The 20519-nt window shown below is 36.3% G+C and overlaps 1 protein-coding gene across 1 annotated transcript; it reads right to left on the bottom strand.

Annotated features, from left to right (window-relative positions):
* Positions 1 to 2634: 2634 nt before the first annotated feature.
* LOC113093910 (sodium-dependent neutral amino acid transporter SLC6A17-like) lies at positions 2635 to 19834 on the bottom strand. The gene is made up of 12 exons (XM_026259487.1): positions 19462 to 19834; positions 14736 to 15152; positions 10959 to 11116; positions 8077 to 8203; positions 7060 to 7241; positions 6522 to 6632; positions 6123 to 6364; positions 5751 to 5943; positions 4818 to 5010; positions 4492 to 4651; positions 4124 to 4286; positions 2635 to 3519 (listed from the first exon to the last, which is right to left on the bottom strand). Exons 2-12 carry the CDS (start codon positions 15028 to 15030, stop codon positions 3151 to 3153), a joined length of 2193 nt encoding a protein of 730 aa, XP_026115272.1. The 5' UTR covers positions 15031 to 15152; positions 19462 to 19834; the 3' UTR covers positions 2635 to 3150.
* Positions 19835 to 20519: the final 685 nt, after the last annotated feature.

The following is a 20519-nucleotide window of genomic DNA, read 5'->3' as shown; positions in this document are numbered from 1 at the left end:
ACAACTGTCACAAGCAAACAACAACAACAACAACAAAAAAACAATATATGTGTCACACTAACCTTTAGAGTTTAAGTAATAATGAGAGGCACCAGCTGTGCTCAGCGGAGGGGAGGGAGGAGCACAGAGACTTCAACACACTAATCAACAGCAAACAGCGACATCTTGCGACAATATTGTGCAATTGCAGGAGCAACGTTAACATTAACGTACTTTACCACATACTAGACAACGACACACTACAACAAAAAAATTGTGTTTGTGTAATTCTAAAATCTTCCCTGATTTATGAATCAAGTGCTCTTTCAGTCCCATCTCATCTGTGATAAGGGCAGGCTCAATGCACGAGACCACTTTAGTAATTCTTGTCTAGAGGGATGGCTTCACATATTTCTCAGTCTCTTTCAGTGACTGAGGGCACAATCAGGCAAGCAAGGGCTCTTTTAAAGTCCACCCAAAATGGAAAACTCATTCATCATCATTGACTCGTTTCTCATTTTGTTTCAAACTCGTGTGACTCAAAAGAACGTGTGGAAAAACCAACATGACCAGTGAAAGTGAATGGGGACCGGAGCCGTCAATCTCCAAAACATCACATTTGAAAGAAGCACCATAATGGAGGTGAAAATTGTTAGTTTCTTTTACAAAGCAGCTTGAGAAAATATATGGACAACTTTTAGGTTTCTTGTCTTTTTTTAAAAAGCTTGACAGTCCCAGTACCTGTACCACTTCCAGTGACCATGAAGAGATTTTTCTTGTCAAGGAGGGGTTTCAAGATGTTCCTAAAAGACCCTTGTTGTGTCCCTACTCCCTAGCAACCACAGCCTTTTAGGAACATCTTGAAACCCCTCCTCGACACACACACACACACACACACACACACACACACACACCTAAGGAGGACTCATTAACATGCAGCCGTGTTGTTTCTGACACAGGTTCCCCTGGGTAACCAGCCTAGTCCATGTCTATTTTTACCGCAGCAGCCTTTATGATAGACTCGAAAGCTACAAGCAGCTGGATGATCAAAAGCTTTGCCTTTGTACTCATCCTTTCAATAAGACCCACAACTCCTGTCCTACTCTCCTTCACACTTTGTCTGCTCTCCAGCCCTCTAGCCCTCTCTGAATCTATTCTTACTGGAATAAATACTGAAAATGAACCACATTCATTAAAACCAGTGCATCTGTTATGAGCACATAAACCACACTAATTAGGAGAGTTTGTTAGGTTTACAGGTTATTAGGCAGTGAGCTTTTAAGGGCAGCAAATCTCAATCACATTAGGCAGTCTTTAAATATTCACTACTTTTCACTACTATACTTTGGTTCCTCAATAAAACTGGTCCTCTATGTTACTTTATAAAGACGCTTAACTGTTTTTCTACATCAGGTTGATTTGCAGCAATCTTTTAAAATCACATTTTAAACTAAATATATATTTTCCATGGCCTGCTATTGTGTAGTGTAATTTTTTAGAGAGTAAAAAGGAAAGGAAATGCAACAAATACAGTGTGGAAAATATTTGGTAGGGAATCAAATACTTATTTCACTCACTGAAATGCAAATCAACTTTTCACCTTTACATAATGTGTTTTGTTTTTTTTCTGGATGTTTTGGCTGGTATTCTGTCTCTATACTTAAAATAAACCTACCATAAAAATTATAGATCTATCATTTCTTTGTAATTGGGCAAACTAACAAAATCAGCAGGAAATCAAATAATCAAATAAAAAAAAATTTCCCGCTGTATCACACATCTACCGTTCAAAAGTTTGAGGTCATAATTTTTGAAAGTCTTTGAAAGTCTCATATGCTTACCCATGCAGCACCATTCCCTATTTGGAGCTTATCATCTTCATCATAAATTTCACTTGGGATAACTATATAGACCTAAAATAGTTAGCCTCCACCAAGCATGATAACTTTAAGTAAACCTCACAATTGCAGCTAATGCTACACAATTCATTACAATTCATACTATTATTGCCACTGCTGACATTGAAATTAAATAAAAGTTGTTCTCATTCAATTCATGTGTAATTTATTAAGATGTATTTATTGTGCTTGGTGGAGTTTACTTGGCTCAAACCGTACCCCTTATTGCATCCCAGACAGCAACATAGTGTCGGCCCAGATCCGGCCCACATCTGGCCCGCATGAAATCCATGCGGGCCAGATGTGGGCCGAATCTGGACCGAAACTGCTTGCTGTCAGGGATCCTGGATAGTCATTTCTTGTGCTCTGTGGAAATCACCTCTCATCAGGCAGTCACATTTGTTTCCAGCATTAAAAAAAAACTTGAACATAAACTTAAAAAGAGATAAATCCAGTTTCAAAAACAGAATGAACCTGACACTTACACTTCATGTTTGATACTGCATTGAGACTACATACGTATGTGCTTTGTGTTTGAATACATATATGTCGTCCTCTTGTGCTGAGATGTGGACATGACAGACTGTTGATGTGCAAAGTCTATAACCAAGAAAACGTATTAAATGAATATGTACTTCCGTCAGTACCCGAAATCAAGATATCAGTTCACTCTACTCTCAGGTGGTCTGTTTTTAACAGTGACTCTTACATAATATCCACTCCGGGGCTCATTATAAGAAGTGAAAGCTTTAGTCCTTCTGAGTTGACTCCCTTCATAAGCTCTAAAGATGAGTTTAAATGAAATCCCTTGCATGGCATCTCTTATACATTTTGTAAGATGTCTGGAGTTCAGCAGCATTGGTAACACCTTAACCTGAGCGACAACTATTACCTCAGAACTCACAGAGAGGGATGTGATACCAACCCTATGACCCCGAACGAATCACAGAGACCAGACCTGAAGAGTTGACATTAATTATCTGTGTGTGAAAAATAACTTACCAACTCACCAAGTAAGCCACCCTACATTCTGATCTGAAAGCTTCAGGCTCTCTTTCACCTTCAGACCAACATCTGTAGTCCGTATGAACAATGGGCTCAAGGGACCTTTCTTGTTGGGGAAAAGGAAGGATCTCTGTGTCTTTGTTTTCTTGTTGTCCTGCTTCTTGGAATGGCTTGGGTTAAGGTGTGACCAACACTAGGACCTTCTCACTCATCTGTTCAGCATCTTCTGTCTCTTTCCGTCTCAGTCTCGGGTTGGTGGGTTGGAGGATCATGACTCAGATTTGGGAGGAGCAGGGTTAGTCTGGTAACCACTGCCGTAGCCGCTGATGGAGGTAGAGTTGGTGATGAGCTCCACAGGAGAGGTGCTGCCAGGACCCAGATAGGCCCGGTGACTGGGCATGGGAGAAGGGGCTTCGCTGGGGTTCTTCCCAAGGATGAACCTCGTCTCATCTTCCAGGGTGGAAGCCTCCTTTGTAAGGCTCTTGCGGTAGGAGACGGACAACTTGTTGGAGCCGTCTGGGAGCCAGTTGAAGTGACGGGCAAGAAAGACCAATGGAAGAGGAAGCATGGCCACAATGATCAGAGAAAAACACATGGCTAGTGCCCAAGGAGGATAACTCTGAAACCTCTCCATGGCCTGATTATAGAGAAATGGAGAGAAAAGAAATGGTTAAATAGAATCGATTATTAAATAATATTAAAGTCCTTGAATAATTTATGATTTAAATGTCATTTATTTCTAACTTCCTTATTGAAATACATGCACTGTTCAAAAATTGTGATTTTTAAAAAAAGATTTTTTAAAAGAGATTAATAATTTTATTCAGCAAAAATACATTCTATTGATCAAACGTGACAGTGACAACATTTATAATGATACAAAAATTTATATTTCAGATAAATGTTTTTTTTTAACTTTCTATTCATTAATGAATCCTGTAAAAACTTATTTTAAATTGTAATTATTTTTTCACAATATTATTGTTTTTGTTGTACTTTTGATCAAATAAATGCAGCCTTTCTGAGCATAAGAGACTAATTTTTAAATCTTACCAAACCCAAACTTTTGAAAATAAGTGTATATATATCTGAATTTGGACACTGTATAGATGCAACTGCATATACAGATAGTAAAGGGGGGAAACTGACCCATATGTAGACTAGGGGTATTGATATAAACTAGGGCAATAGGAATAGAATATGAGCGAGAAAAGGACTAGACAGACTAGTGTGTAACTAACCAGGTCTTGCACCCATGCATTGTATCCCGGAGGGCTGATGGCCATCTCTACCACAGAGGCAGAAATCAGTATGAGCAGACACACTGGAGACACATACTTCCATAGATAGAAGTAAACACTGCACGGTCTGAAACCCAGCATGTCCTCCAGATCCTGCATGAACCTGATGAACACCGAAAAGCATGCAGAATTACAGGACTGATCAATAATACCAGACACAAGGCAAAAAATAAACTCAACTGCATGGAGACTATCTTTGGCATTGGCAAGAACAGACAAGGAGGAGATCTAATGTCAGTCCTATTTTAAGTAGCTCTTGAAGCAAATTGCCAGAGAACTTCACAAGCATAATAAGTGAATTTGCCCACCTTTTAGTGCCATAGATCCAGGCTACAGAGACATTCTCCAAGATCACCACAATGGTGAGGGGCAAACCGGCAGAATAGTCATCAAACATGGTAACAAAGTAGTTCCCTGAACGCTGGACAAACAGCAAACCGCACAAAAAAGCCACAATACAGCAGCCCACTGGGGGAAAAATAAGATCATACAGGTTACTCAGTGCAGTGCCACCTTAAAGTGGCCCAGCATCACCATAATTATATTATAATATCCATTGGAAAATAAGAATAATGAAATAAACTAATTTCAGATTAACAAATGGGACAAAAATGAAGAAACCAGGAGCTCTCACCTGTGAGGAACTCTTTCCGAATTTTGAAAGTATCCAGAATCGGTGTGGTGATGCCAGTCATGGTGCCGATCATGCTGCCCAGGCCCAGGTTTATCAGCATGAAGAAAAACATGACCGACCAGAAGGGAGAACCGGGGAAATGGGTCATGGCCTCGGTGAAGGCAATAAAAGCCAGACCGGTGCCTTGAACAGCCTGATGATAGAGAAAAACATGATGATAAAAATAGACTCCTTTAAAAATCGAATAATAAAACAGCCAAAACGAAGTAAACTAAAATAAACATTTTAAAATGTATTTTTATTTTTATTTTTTTGATATAAAATAAAGATTTTAAATTGTATACCCTGCTTTTATAAATACAAATACCGCAAGATACCCCCAGACGGCCCTGAGAAATGTAACCCCAGTAATTAAATAACAATTTAACACACTAAACACAAAAATATTACATCTAAAATAAAGTGAAATGATGAAACACTAAAGCTAACAGTCATAGAGTAAAGATGAACAAACTAAAATGAAAGGAAAAACTGAAAATAAACTAGAAATCAAAAAGCTTTACAAAAAGGGAGCATACTTTTGCTCCGATTCCTTTTTCCTTCTTAATTTTAGAACTGTACACACAATTTTTTTCCCTATAAATAGACAGATTAATGAATGTAAAGTTTATTTTGCCAAAACTAAGCTAAACTGGAAACACATATCCCTACGAAAATATTTATTTTTTAAATTAAGTTTGTTGAAAAGATCCTAAATAGCTTGAACCTGTAAAATACATTCCATAGTATTATGAATTAGTAAAATACATAATAATAATGTACATTTTTGTCTATTGAGCTTGGTAAAAAAAAAAAAAAAACAGTTTAATTCATGCTAAATGGCTTAGCTGAAACCTGTGAATGAAGAAGACAGCTCATGGGCTGAACACCTGCCTTATTGAGCTCATCCTCCAGCAGACACGGCTCCAGTCCCAGCTGCGCAAAACTGTCTTCTTTCACAATCTTTATTACGCCGTACATCTCGGCATACTCTGACGAGGTGAGGTGGGAGAAGTTGACATGAGGAGGGATCAGATCCTGACTCAGCACATTTGAGTTCAAGTAGCCCAGAATCTTTTCAGCATTCCTTCAGGAGAACAACACAGACATGAGGCTGCTGGATGACCTCCAAATCCAGCTTCCACATTTAGATTTAAAGAATTAAGCATAGATATTGTTTCACAATGCAAAGTGTAACTTAATCCAATCACAAAAATGATCCTTTTATGAGAGAAAAACACAGATATATTAGGGGGTCATACGTACTCCACCACACATTTCTCATTCATGACGTTGGCTTTGAAACCCAGCACAGCAAACACCACGAGTGTAGCCAGAATAGAGGTCACGAAGTTGATAAAGGAGACCAGAACGGCATCAAAATGGCAGTTGTTGTCTCTCTTATTGTAGCTGGAAAACGCGATGACTCCTCCGAATCCCAGACCAAGAGCAAAGAAGACTTGAGTGGCAGCTTCACGCCACACCTGCGGCTCCAACATGATCTCTAGCTAAAATTACATACATTTTTTTAAATTACATTTACAGTATTTGATTCAAATTTTAAATGAACAGTGCCAAATAAGTGCCAACATAGCAAAATCCTTATCTGGATAGCCTAAGTATCACGTGTGTTTAAAATCAGCGCACATTGTAGACTTGGCTTACCTTGGGTGTGAACATGTGAGCAATGCCGTCTACTGCTCCTTTAAGAAACATCCCTCTCACCAGGAAGCAGAAGAGCACAACGTATGGAAATAGAGAGCTGAAGTACATCACCTGCGCAAACATGGTGTAACAATTGTAATTGTGTTTTGGTTCAAATGTTTTACAGTGATTTTTGGCATGACGTTGACATTTCTTAGAAAACAGGACCTACATTTAGCACATTATAAATATGATTAATATTCTTCAAATTGTAATCCTAGTTGTTTAAAAAAGATATTTTTAAACAGCCGGTAAACAGGTATTTCTCTGTACAATCTGTGTTTGCTAAAACTGCACCATCATACCTTGCTTCAAGGAGAAAATAAATGTTCCACTCTGAGAAAATAATCATAATTGCACATCGTGACTGTGTAATTGTTCAGAAGTGCTTGATAACCCAGCATCTGCAGATTGTGCCTTCAAGCTATCCGAAAATTGATGTTTGTCTCAACTAAGCTGATTCTCATTTCATTATCTCACAGTAGCAACTCTACCTCACCTTCCCAGAAGACTGAATGCCCTTTATGACAGCCAGGCAGACAATTATCCAGGCAGCCAGCAGCGACAGAGTCATCCTCCAGTTCAGCCCCCCGCTGTCTGCGATTGTGCTGGTGATGTTCAGGGTCTCGCGGTACCAGAAGTACGTGGTTGCTGAGCTCTTCTCACACTCCGGCTCCACAACTAACCAGACAAAGAAAACCAGAGGGACAAAATTAAGTCCATGTTTATTAATATTCCTATTCCTACTTTGATGTAGATCAGCTTGTATTTCTTAGGATTATATTCTGATTCATAAGGCTCCAAAGTCTGAATTCATATACAGTTAAATAACATGGTGGGAAAACCAGCATCCAAAACATAACATATGCTGGTGACCTGCCAGTATTTTCAGCAGAGGACACTGCCAGACACTTCTATGGGGATCTCTAAATACTGCTTCTAACAGCACAGTAGCGTATCAGAGAAAGATGTAAATAAAACTGGACCCAAGAAATATGATTTGGCATGTACAGCAATTCTTTAAAGTTTGTAATACATAAAGACCACAAACATAAAGAATGTCCAAATAGAGTTTGAATTTATGCTAGATTATTATGGTTTTGGGTTTTATTTGGACACAATGAGTGAGACTGACTGCAGGTCTCAGTCTCTGTCTAGTTTATTTTCTACTTATTGACCAGGGGTCGCTGCTGCAGGGCATGCTGGGAAGTTTACAACACACAACATGCCCTTGAGTACGAGGCTCAGGGAAAACATATAGGAAATGTGACAAGGTGCATTATGTGTATAGGGTGGAATATACTTTAAGAAAGACCGCAATGCTACAAGTCACCAAGAGCAGCAAATACTGACGCGTAACAGACTGCAACTTTATCAAGGTCATCTGTTGTTAGGCATAAAAACAAAACTCTTTCATTATGTCTGCATGCAATTAATGGATGATACCTCAAATTTCTACAGCTTTGAGTGTGACCTATCTTTACAGTCATTATGTGAGAAACTGCAGATCACTCACTGGCTTGGGTGCCATTCCTCCTGATAGGACATTCGCTCCAGGGCAGAGGATACTGAAACGACTGAAAAAAGTAGAAGATGCTCCAGCCGATAATCACATTATAGTACAGACCCACAAAACCACACACCTGCAGAATGAGAGAAAGAAAAAACAAATGATACTTAAAGGGCTAAAACTGACCAAAACTTTCTCTCAAGATCTCATCTAGTCTACGGCTCATTTTGCCTGACCTTAGACCATTTACTGAACATTTGAGTCATAATGTGCACTGAAAATAGCAACATAGGTGGCAACATCCAATCTAACTGTCTGGCACCTTCTGGGAATCTTCTGGGAAGGTTTTCTTTACTTATACCATTAGCTACTTATTAGACAAACAGAAATTATGACTGCAACATGCCTACATGCCAGTTTAGTACATTTTTGTTGCATTGTTGGTATTGTTGTGGTCAGTCATTTTACAGTACATGTCAGTCAGAGTAGCTCTTCCTCACAGTTGTATAAGCAAAGATGTGCACCTGACTGTGCTTTAGACATGTGCCAGTATTCGGTAATGTTATATATCACGGTAATGAATATGCACAATATTGTTATCGTGGGCACTTCTAAATACTGTAAATAATTATATATTAGAAATGATTCAGAATTTGGGATGCATTTTAAGAATACTATTCCCATCAACTGGTCAAAATGCACAACACCGCTGTATGCTACTTGAAAGACGCGTGTGCACTCTGATGTAAACAAGCATGCATGAGAAGCACATGGGGAACATGTGAGAGACTCGCTGAATGAAAGCGCATTCACTCGCTGACAGCAGATGACACTAAACTGCAGAAAATCTAGCCCTAACTCTGGAAACCCCATAAATAAAGCAGCTGCACTACTTTATAAAATATATTTAAATAATTTTAAATAGCCATTCAGATTTATGTATTCACTATGGTGTTCATCACAGCGCCAAATACTTAAAAAGTTAGACTTAATAGGCTATTTATTTTTTAAACCTATTTTTCATTTTAATCTGGACTACAACATGCCCTAGATATTGACTGAAAGTGTTTTGATTCTTTATTGTTCATTCACAATTTACATTAGTTAATTCATTAGTTAACATAAACTGCCAATGAAAAATTCTTCTGAACATTCATTCATCTTAGGTATTCCGATATTTAATAACACTTAGTTAAAATCGAAAGTTGCAACTGTGTTACTTAATGAGTTAACTTGACCTAAGACTTGAATTTTTTAACAAAGATTAATAACTACTGTAGCAAATGTAACTATTGCTCATTGTGAATGTTAAGGCATTAACTAAGGTTAACTAATGAGGTCTTACTGTAAAATTATACCTACAGTATGAGTCTTTATAGTTCTTTTGCACTTTAATCTGTGTCAACCTTTTTAACTTTATATATTTTTCTGTATTGCTTTACTGAAAATTTTTGTTATAAAAAAAGTTATTTAACCCATAAGACCACTTTTTTTAAACGAAATATCAATACAGCGATAATACCGTATACCGTGATAAAAGCATTAGCAATTAATCACAACAGGAAAATTTGATACCGGTATTTCCCTACTGTGCTGATAGTCAAAAGTCTGGCTCCTGGAGTCTCATCTGATATATGATCAGATGACTTAATGCATAAAGTCTTTTAGCTCCTAAAACTCAATAGCATTACTTCATTTATACTGTCCAAATATAGAATTTGAACACAAGTGAATGTGTTCTGTGTGCTGAAATAGCATGTATGTTCAGGGTTTAGCAACTTGTGTCTGTTAACAGCAAATCTATCTCTTGATTTTTCCCCTGCGGTCTGTTACAGGTCAGTAATGGTTCTTTGCAACGTCACAGGTCCACAGCACATTGAGTTAGTGAATAATTGAAGCACTTCATGGGTATTAATAGAAGCGGCTGCAGCAGAACAGCCACATATAGTTCCTGAGTATTCCTTCACACTCATTTTAACTGTGGGGCTCTTTTATTTAAAGGCCCATGATATCAAAATGGCTTTCCTTGCATATTTTTTCATTGCCTTTATGTAGAAGGTTAACAGAATTAAGGTTGATTCCCAGTCTGAAGTCAATGAATCCAGCAGTCTCATTCAAACTACATACCGAACACTAAACACAATACAAAATACATTCTGGACATGTTAATTTTCAATTAAATGAATCTTGAATAACAGAACATTTAATATTATAATAAATAATTTTATAGAATTAAATACAAATAACATTAAATAATTTATTTTTATTTTTTTATAATTCAATACAATTATATTTAATGGACAATAAATATTTCTAATAATATAATAAAATTATTATGCTTATAATATAATTTGTAATAAGAGAATGCAAAAGTTTCTAAAAACAAAATGCAAAAGAACACCATTGTATCATATATCATCATATTTTCAGATCAATACCCATCTGAAACGTTATGTGACTGCGCTCATATTAAACTGATCAGAGCACCGAGTCTAGTAAAGGATGACTCAGCACAGAATGGCTGATCACTTTTAGGCTAGTGACTCGTCAAAAATAAATGCTTCAGTTAGGGCCTTCAGAACAGTGAAATTGCTTATTGGTCTGGAACACAAAGGCTTCTCATTGTTTTGTGACCCCTTTTCAACAAAACATTAGCATATGAACTAGAATCTCAAACTGTATCACAGTCAATCAATCACAGTCTAAGCTAACATAAACCAGACACTCACAAGTTGATGTCATTAAAGTCAGCAATTTAAACACAACCATTTTCACACACAACTGATTCCCTGATTTATACATAAACCAAATGAAGCAAGATGATCTCAGTCACTCATTTCTGTCTTGTGTTTCAGTCCACTACTTTCACCAGAAGATCATCCACTCACCATCAGGCTGGACACTCCAATGCCACCAAGTCGTGGACAAACATAATTCCATACTCCTATGCTTCCTCGACGGATCCTCTGGCCAACCGCCAGCTCCAAGAAGAAAAGTGGGATGCCAATAAGGATTAGAAGGATGAAGTATGGAACAAGGTAGGCACCTGAAAAGAGAGACAGCGACACTTGTAAACACAGAGTAATGTCCTTACAACAGTGTCTTTAATGACCAACCAATAGCCCAAGATCAATCAAGCTAGTGCACACTAAACTCACTTTATTCTTTCAGAATTTGTTTTGCACTTTTTCTTTTTCCATATGCATACAAATAGCCAAATTGTCTTAAAATATGTTCCTTGCTATGGAGAGAATTTAAATGAGTAATTGCATTTAAAAATTTGATATGACTGCCTTGGTTTTCCTCATAATTTCATATATTTATATTAATTTAACTGTAGTAAAACATATAAACGTGTTTTTAGCAGCACTATAGTCTCTAATATTAATGCATATAAAGGTCATGTTTTTATATTTTGTTATGTTTTGATTTCATTTACATCATAGATAACCTAACTACATGAAACATTATATTGTAAGACGTTAAATAATATGGAGTGACAGAGATTCACAACTGAGTCAAAAGACAATATTTAATATTTTTTTAAAGATATTCTTGATATATATATATATATATATATATATATATATATATATATATATATATATATATATATATATATATATATATATAATATTTTTTATTATTATTTTTATTTTTTATTTTTTTTTATTAATAGATATATTATAAAGACGTCAAGTACTAGGACTGTTCGTCAACTGCAGGGAAAAAAGGAAGTAAATAGAACAGAACATTAATTCAGGTCAAAATATTGCAAAAGTAGTGCAGTTGACTGGACAGACTTAAAAACTAGATTTCCATAACTGCGCTGTATATGGATCACTGGTTATACGTCTCTTTTGATTACATTTTAAGAAAACTTTATTTCAATGAAATAATGATTGGTAATACATATATCATTTTCCTGTAGAGAACTATATATTTTAACAAAATATATGATCCGTCACACCATATTCTGAAATATTGAACTCACTGTTTATGATACAATATGGGTTCAATAAAAATCAAATACTTTCAAGCAGACCAAGAGAAAGTGCAAAGCTTTATTATTTTCACACCTTTGTTATGTTTTGTTTTCCCTACATTTTCTTGATAAATTTGAAGCACCCAGATGCTGCAGATGGTATCTGCTATAGGCTAATGACAGTCTGAGCCTCAATAGGCATGAATGAACAGACAGACAACAGAATAAAACAGCAAGTCATGCTGCCGAGCCCTGACGTCAAACCAGCTCCATGGTGATGAAGAGTTTGGTCTGAGCAGAGCAGCCTGTATTTGAAGTCAAAGAACAATCTGAAAACAACCACTTCTGTAGACGTGGAGTGCACAGTGCTGGCAGATGACCACAAACCCATCCTCTTTGGAGACTAGTGAGTGTAATTAGAGCCATGGATGATCACAGCACTGCCCTCCCTTGGCCTCGGTTTATGACGACTGACTGCTTGTTATCAGTTTGATTACAGCATTTCTTTGTGTTCGATGTTGAGGCTTTTTGTCTGGGCTTTATTTATGCATACGACTAATGAAAAGGAGACAACAGGTCTTGCATAGAAAAGAGGAGACGGGAGGAAAGAGAAAGGGAGGGACAGACGGATGAGAGGAAGAAGCTGGAGAAAGCAAGGGTGCGTTATGGAAACAAGGCCTTCTGGGAAACATTTATAATTGCTAGACAAGCAAGGACTAGATATGATGATCTAATTAAGGTATCAGGTTTCACTTTTCAGATAACATTAAAATGCCCAACATTTTTATGTCCATCTTTTAAGAAGCTTGTTTTTTCAAACAAAGATGTTTGTCTTTGCAATTTGATAATATTTTCATTATAAATCTATTAGTAGATAATTTGCATTCAATTACGCACTGCAAAAACATTTTCTTTATATATTTGCATTTTTTATATATTATGTGTGTGTATATATATTCTTGTTTTTCAGTAACTACTGTAATTCTAAATATACCTAAATATAAATGTACTTGTCTTAATATCTTATCAATCTTATCAAAATAGAGTATGACATTTTTTTTTTTACATTTGACCTCATGGTCATTTTATTAATATATATATAAAATATAGTATGTTATTTTGCTTCCTTAATTTATTAAGTCATTGATTTCTGAAACAAACCATTAATTTCCATTACCTGAAATCAATTTACTCCAAATTTCTGACCAGAGACCGTGAACCAGCATGAAACAGTACATTTCACATTAAAGTAACATATAAACAATGAATAATAGTCCATGCAGACAAGGGACAGTGACAGCGAGAAAATTAAACGCACACTACCAGAAATAATAACGCACGCTGGTACTGTCAGCTTAATAAGTTTAGAGGGACCACAGCACACAAGGCATTCAACTGACCCATAAAAGCCTGTCTCAGTGGAAATTTGATAAATTTGATAAATTTTAAAAGTACATTCTATTAAAAGTTTAATAAAAAATAGTGAAAACGTTAAAGGGATAGATCACAAAAAAATGTAAAATGTAAAATATACATGTTCTCATTTGCATGCCGTTCCAAACAAGCATGACTTTGTCTTCATGAAACACAAAATATTTTTGAGAAAAAATTAAATAAATAAAAACATGGCCACGGTTTTCTATATAATGAAAGAAAATAAGAATGTCTAATGAATAAAGAATAAGGCTATCAAGCCTTAGAAGACAAGAAGACAAGAACAAAAAAAATACTCCACAAGATTACATTATATTAAATGTTTAAGTTAAGTTTTTACCTATAAATGTTGACATGTCTCCTAGCTCTTGTTCACAAGAAAAGAGGGTTTGCATTTGTTGTGCATTTTGATGCAGTTGTGGAATACACAATATGTGTGTGCACCGCTGCTGAAATCAACCTCTTACTTATCTTTATGAATGCACATATGTTTTGGATGTTATATGCTTACAAAGTATTTGTTTTATTTCCTTATGAAGGAACTAAATGCAACAACATTTTAACTACAAAAACAAATAAATAAATTAAGGAGGACATTACATTTTGTGAAGCAATGAATCAAGCACTACCCACACAGAAGTCACTTTCAAACCAAGCAGCTTTCTGTTGGTCAGTGCAGCAAATTGACATGACCAACTTAAACATAATCTGTGTGGGGATTTATTTTACATGAAACCCCCAATTGTTCAGCTTCATGTTGGAATGAGTGGATTTCACATGCAAAATTTCACAGAGCAAATGTAATTGGGATTTAACCTTTGGGTATAGATTTAGTTCTTATACTAGGAGCCATAAAAGGCTGGTGCCATACTAAAACCAAAATGTATTGCCAGGTTTAACGGTGCAACACTGCTTAAGTTGTAAATTAGTGCTCTTAATGACTTATTTATCAGCATCTCATTGGATGCTTATTTATTAAATATTAAACCCACTGATTTTTGCTTTAGTGTTCATCTAATAGAATAAATCTGTGCAAAGCACTACCTGACAAAACATTTAGGATACTTTTTAGTGCTTTTCTGTCTCCATTCATTATAACTTCATGTAAAAGAGTGACCAGTGCATAAATATTTCTCCCTTTGTGTACTATAGAAGAAATGTAGATTAACAGAAATATACATTTTTTGCTTAACTCTCCATAAACCTCGTAAAAGTTATGAATGCACATCACTAATAAGTAACTCACCCCCTCCATTCTTCTGGCAAAGATAAGGGAAACGCCACACATTACCCAGGCCCACTGAGAAGCCCACCTGGGCCAGGATGTACTGCAGCTTACTGTTCCAGGCAGGGCGACCGTCTTCAAGGTCAGGAGAGATGTCTGGCTTGCCTATGGGCGGAGGGCCGCCTCCTGCCATGTTCATGCTCATCTGACTGCTCTTGTAGTCCATGGGAGCCTCCAGCGCCAGGAGGTCGGCCACAGACTCCGTGACATGCTCATTACTGAGCTCGCGCTGAGTCACTTTACTGCTCTTGGGCATGGTTGTGCCCTGTTGTGCTGATCCTGACAATTAAAGTTGTGAAAGAAGAGCCGGGTGGAATGGAGGTCACAAAAACTGCCCCTTTGGCTTGATACAGGTGTGGACAACAAAGCTTTGTGCTCCTGTGAAAAGAACATAAAAATGAAAACAATATGACTTAGGGTCATTATATACAGTATCATCCAAAAACTCGACCATTTGTGTTACATTTAACAATTTTTTTTTTTCTGATGTGTGTTGTCTCTGTTGTTGAAATTTAGAACCCATTCTTAATATTATACAATTAATTCAAACTTAAAATTGACTTGCGTTTTTGGCTTTGGACTACAGAATTAATTGCATGAGAAGCTAAGCAATCTGTTGTAATGGAAGCCAAGGCTAGCACTGGCAGAACAGATGGATTTCTCTGACCCTCTGCATAGAAGTTTTGAACAGCATAGGCCTGCTTATTAACCAAGTACAATATTATCTTTTAGCAAATTAAAAAAAAAAAATCCACTGATGTAAAATGAAATAAAAATATTGATACTGTGAAATGTTATTACAGTTTCAAATAACTGTTTTCTATATTTTTAAATATTTTTTTATACAGTATTTGTGTCTGTTATGGCAAAGCTACATTTTCAGTCTTCAGTGTTACATCATTCTTCAGAAATCATTCTAATATGCTGATTTGATTAAAGAAACATTTCTTATTATTTTCATGTTTTAAAATGTTGTTTGTGTAAAATTTCACAAGAACAGCATTTATTTGAAATTGAAATATTTTGTAACATTAATGTCTTTACTGCCATACTGATCATATTAATGAGTCCTTGCTAAATAAAATGATATATTTTTTTCACTTTATTTTATTTATTTTTTTTATAAAACTGACCTTAAACTTTTGAATGGCAGTATACTGTATATAAATACAATCATTCTGCAATTGATCTATAAATCAAATTATTATTATAAGATGATTAATAAATGCCATTTGCACTTTGTGTGTCAGAGTAGCCTAATCACCAAAGCTCAAGCTCAAAATAAAATATTTTTTATTTTTAACTTAATTCATAAATTAGAAGACAATAAGTTAATTAGAAGACAACCAAACAATAGGGACAAAAAACTGCTTTGATACATATGCAAGTAAAATGTGGAGAAAGTTGCAGAATTGGATAGAGTTTAGGGATTTGCATTTGTAGTGCATTTTTCATGCAGTAGTGGAAAACACAATGTGTGTGGGGGCAGACACATATTTTATGCTATATGTGTCATCCAAATGAAATTCCAAACCCAATGCAGTATTTTGTACACAGTATTTTCTTCCTTAAAAAGGAAGTAAATCCATTAACATGCTAACTTATATAGGTTTAACAGTAAAGTTATACATTGCACTAAACGAGCAGTTTAATTAGTCTAATTAGGTGATTATCAGAAGCCCATTGGAAAGAATGTTAGTTTAGTTTTCAAATAAGAGATCAAATTTGTGCAAAACAGCCTGAGATTAAAAAAGGCAGCCACTGACTACCTTTTAATCTCGACCATAGGGCCCATAAATATGGGAGAGGAGAGGCATGCAGCATGAGCTGAGAATTTTATCTCCTGAATGAATATGAAATGTGGCAACAAAGCTGCCATCTTTGCTCTTCCCACTTTTGTTTATCTTTTGTAATGAGAAGCAGCCTGAGGCACTGAAAACAAATCTACACAGCTTATCTCAAATACAAGAGGACACAAGATGTTGATGTGTTACTAGGCAATGCCCACCCACAGCCCATGAAAACCGTATTCCGAAAAGGCTAGATCTGCCCCGGGGAACCATATGGGGAGGAATCCAGCTACTTTTAAGAGCAGACATCACCATGGTTTGAAATAATAGTAGCAAGTGCTTTGTTTTTGTGACATGGTCAATGATGACAGACCACCAAAAGACCATCACTCGCTGAGTTGTGAACTTTTGCACCCACTGTGAAATTTTGCACAGTGTTCAGGTCCAAATCAGCCTGTCCGGGCAGCAGGGCGGTCAGTTCTACGTCATTATTATGGAAGGGATTATATTTCAGTAGGAAGCAAACTAGACCTGAAGATTGCTGCTCACACTATGCTTAATCTCATTTTGCTGTGCATTAAACACAAGGGCGCTGATCACTCATAATAAAGTTCATGTGCTTGGTCAGATGATGCTGAGGACTTCAACAAACACACCCAACCTTAACTCTCCCTGGTGCTGATTCATTTTTTACTATTTTGTCCAAGAATATAAAATGTGGTGCCAATCAGAGCCTACCAACAGCATGGTTACAGCTTAGTTACTTTAGTCTGTACAGCTAAATATCCTGTTCATTCCACTGCATGTTATAATGTGAAATGTAAATATTTTATCTGATTGGGTTGCTAGGCAATAGAGCTTGATGAAATTCTCACGTCTCTGCTTCATGTGAAGCCGAATGCTCTCTGTATCAGAACAGTATGTGACAGCCCATCTATCCAGTGCTATCCAGGATGAAAAATGCAGGGATGAAGGAATGTGCATGTTGTGACTGCAGCAAATGTGAGGACAGCCATGCGTATGACTGCAATGTCAAGCTCTCATTTTCTAGAAGAGTAGTACAGTATTTTTTTTTTTTTTTGAAGATTCTTTCTACAATAATTATACTACAATAGTGTAAATATTGTAAACAGATAAAGAAGGTTTTGGCTCTTACAGTGTGAGAGCAAAATGTTAAGGAAACACAACCATTTGCAGAGATAATAAATATATTAGCCTCTTTGGGTATGAGAAAAGACATTTGAGGGATTAACATATCCTTTGGTGTATTCAATCATAAGCAATTTAAATCTATTAACAGTATGTTGCTAATTATTTTTTATATTATACATCTCAAATTAATGTGTATTCATTTTAAATGTATGTACAGGCCTATATTTCAACTGTGTTTTTAAATGTTTCCATAATGACCAAAGTTGAATTTCAAGAGCATGAAAATGAAAAGATGAGAATCTGGTCCGCAAGAGATGAGTTTTTCCTGTTGAGTGTTCTGTTGGCTGTTAAAGTTTATAACTCAAGCTGAAATATTATTATATTATATTATGAAATATTATTAGATTTATTAAAGCTTATCTTATCTTATGATTCCATTTGGTTTTTGGCTTTGCACTACAACATCAATTTAAAGAGAAGCTTATATATTTGTTGTTATGTTTTTCAACCATCTGCAGCAGTGTTGAACAGTATAGGATTGTGGTAGCCTACAATATCAATTTTACAATTACATTAATTAATTAATTGAGTGACTATATGTCGTTTTTTATAAGAACGTTTGGTTCATATACAAAACGACATATTGTCACTGAAAGCAATTCTTGAGAAGTAATAATAGTGTACTATATACTGTTTAAAAATCTATTTGAAAAAAAAAACGTTAAAATACATGCTTATAATGAACAGAAGAAATAATTTCTTGAAAAAAAAAAATCCTGCTAACCCTAAATATAGGCCAATACAAAACGTTTCTGTAATGACAAAAAGTTACAGTACAAGTTAGTCAAAGTGTGCTAAATAGACGCTCGAGAACAAAAGTAACGACAGCAACAGAGAGTTATCGTATGATCAGTATCGGATGTACAACAACAAAACATAACTCCTGTTATTATATATCACTCTACTGTTTATTACAGTTTATTACTTATATCACAAGGGGGAAAACGTGGTGTTTTAAAGATGACTGTTCAGTGACAAAAAGACAGTTTGTGTGAATCAAACCTTAAACTATGTGGTGTGGAAATTATTATTATGAAGGTCAGTGAAGGAGCAGGACAAACTGCGTCAACTTGATACAAACTTCCATACTTTAACATTTTTCACAATTTTACCTTTATATTCACTTTTCAAACATAATTATTTTACTTCATACACAAAAAAAAAAAGAAAAAAGAAGAAAAGAAAAGTCATGTAATTAAATAAATCACGTGCATCCTTTCATTTGGGAGTAAAGCATCACCTGCCGATGCTCCAGACTGCGGTCACGGACAACGATAGCATTCACCTATACTCCCTCATTCACGGATCTTTCAGCAGTAATCTACACGAGCAATACGCTTACTATAGTTTAAAAACATAAACACGTGGACCACGCGGGGCTTAATGTCATCATGTACCTAAAGGGGACCAGGCATTGTGCAGCATCCTCAAGGTCAAATATTTGTGTCAGGTTGACCTAAAACTGACTAGCCTCTGATAACATGAGTAACCTCGTGAATTACACACAACTGGACAGTAATTGCTGCTGTGAATTATCGACAAGAAGTACGTGCAGCGTGCTGAAACGCTTCATACATGAGAGGAATACCAATAAGCTGGCACAACGCAATCATCGATTAAAAATCCCTTGCTTTTATTACGACGGGTAGCCTACTAAAAGAAGCGAATCCAAGATTCTCACTCACCTAACTGGATGTCGAAGAGTCCGAATCTGATGCCAGTGTGCTCATGTAGGTCTCAATGAGTGATAATAACCTGAAGAATCAGTTTGGTGGCACCCATAGAATGAGTCCTCGTTGAGACACTTGATGTGCTGTTTCCGCGCTCACGACTCAACCTGTCCAGAAATGATCAGTGAGTGAGTGAGCGCGCTGCCTGACGCAAAGCCCACCGCGCACTATTGTGTATTCAATATCAGCCCAAAATAGTAACTTTGGGGTCACGCAGACACATCCGTGGGCGTTTCCCGCGACAGACTTTCTTTGATTTGTCCTCCAGTGGTTAAAATTCAAAGCGCATCTCATTTCTCCTTACACGATTGGCAGAGAGCAAATTACTATAGGTGTACGCATGAGTCACGAACGCGCTCATACGTCAGCAGATGCGTAATGTGTGCGCATCCCATCCCGTCCAAATTCTGATGAAATACCTTTTGGCGATTGCAAAGTAAATTCTTACCTACCTTTCAAATGCACAATGCTGTCCAGATCTGTCCAAAGGGGACAAGTTATGTCTTTTTTAGTTCATAAGGTTGTTTCCCACATTTTTTATCAATAAACTCCACTATGAACCCATCAAAGCAGTGAGAGGTGACATTAGCTAAAATCTGGAGCTCTGTTAATGCTTTTTTTCCCCTGCTGTCAGAAAGGCCATTTCTTTGCACATGCGGATGAGTCTGATTGTGTCTCATTCTTCTTCCTGACATGAGGATTTATACTGTCCTTGGTTCTGGCTGGTCTGGCACAATTTCTTTTCAATTTTCTTTTCAGTTTCTTTTCAATTTTGCTGCCCGAATTGAGATGGATATCGCAGATTGTTGATTAATGTCTTCAGCAGATGTTTTTAAAAGCCATGCCATCAATCACGTCTGCATTACTGTAAACATAAAGAGTGATTTAGAATGCATCCGTTGAAGTAAACAGAATACTTTGTCTGAGATAGCTGAATTTATATATATATATGAAGAGTTCAGATGCAAAAGCCTCTAAGTGCCATCTGAAATTTTCATCTAAAATTTAGATTT

This window comes from Carassius auratus, unplaced genomic scaffold, assembly GCF_003368295.1.
Source record: "Carassius auratus strain Wakin unplaced genomic scaffold, ASM336829v1 scaf_tig00215205, whole genome shotgun sequence".
NCBI classification, from domain to species: domain Eukaryota; kingdom Metazoa; phylum Chordata; class Actinopteri; order Cypriniformes; family Cyprinidae; genus Carassius; species Carassius auratus.
Note: the sequence above shows the minus strand (reverse complement) of the source record. Positions and strands in the feature narration are given on the sequence as shown.

Bases quoted from the DNA above. Each gene is read 5' to 3' on its own strand.
- LOC113093910 (XM_026259487.1), bottom strand. From the start codon at position 15,030: ATGCCCAAGAGCAGTAAAGTGACTCAGCGCGAGCTCAGTAATGAGCAT. The intron at 8,204-10,958 runs GTGAGTGGATGA...CTCATTCTGCAG, and splicing joins TTGGAGTGTCCAGCCTGATG to GTGTGTGGTTTTGTGGGTCT. The intron at 7,242-8,076 runs GTGAGTGATCTG...TTGTCTGGTTAG, and splicing joins GAGGAATGGCACCCAAGCCA to TTGTGGAGCCGGAGTGTGAG.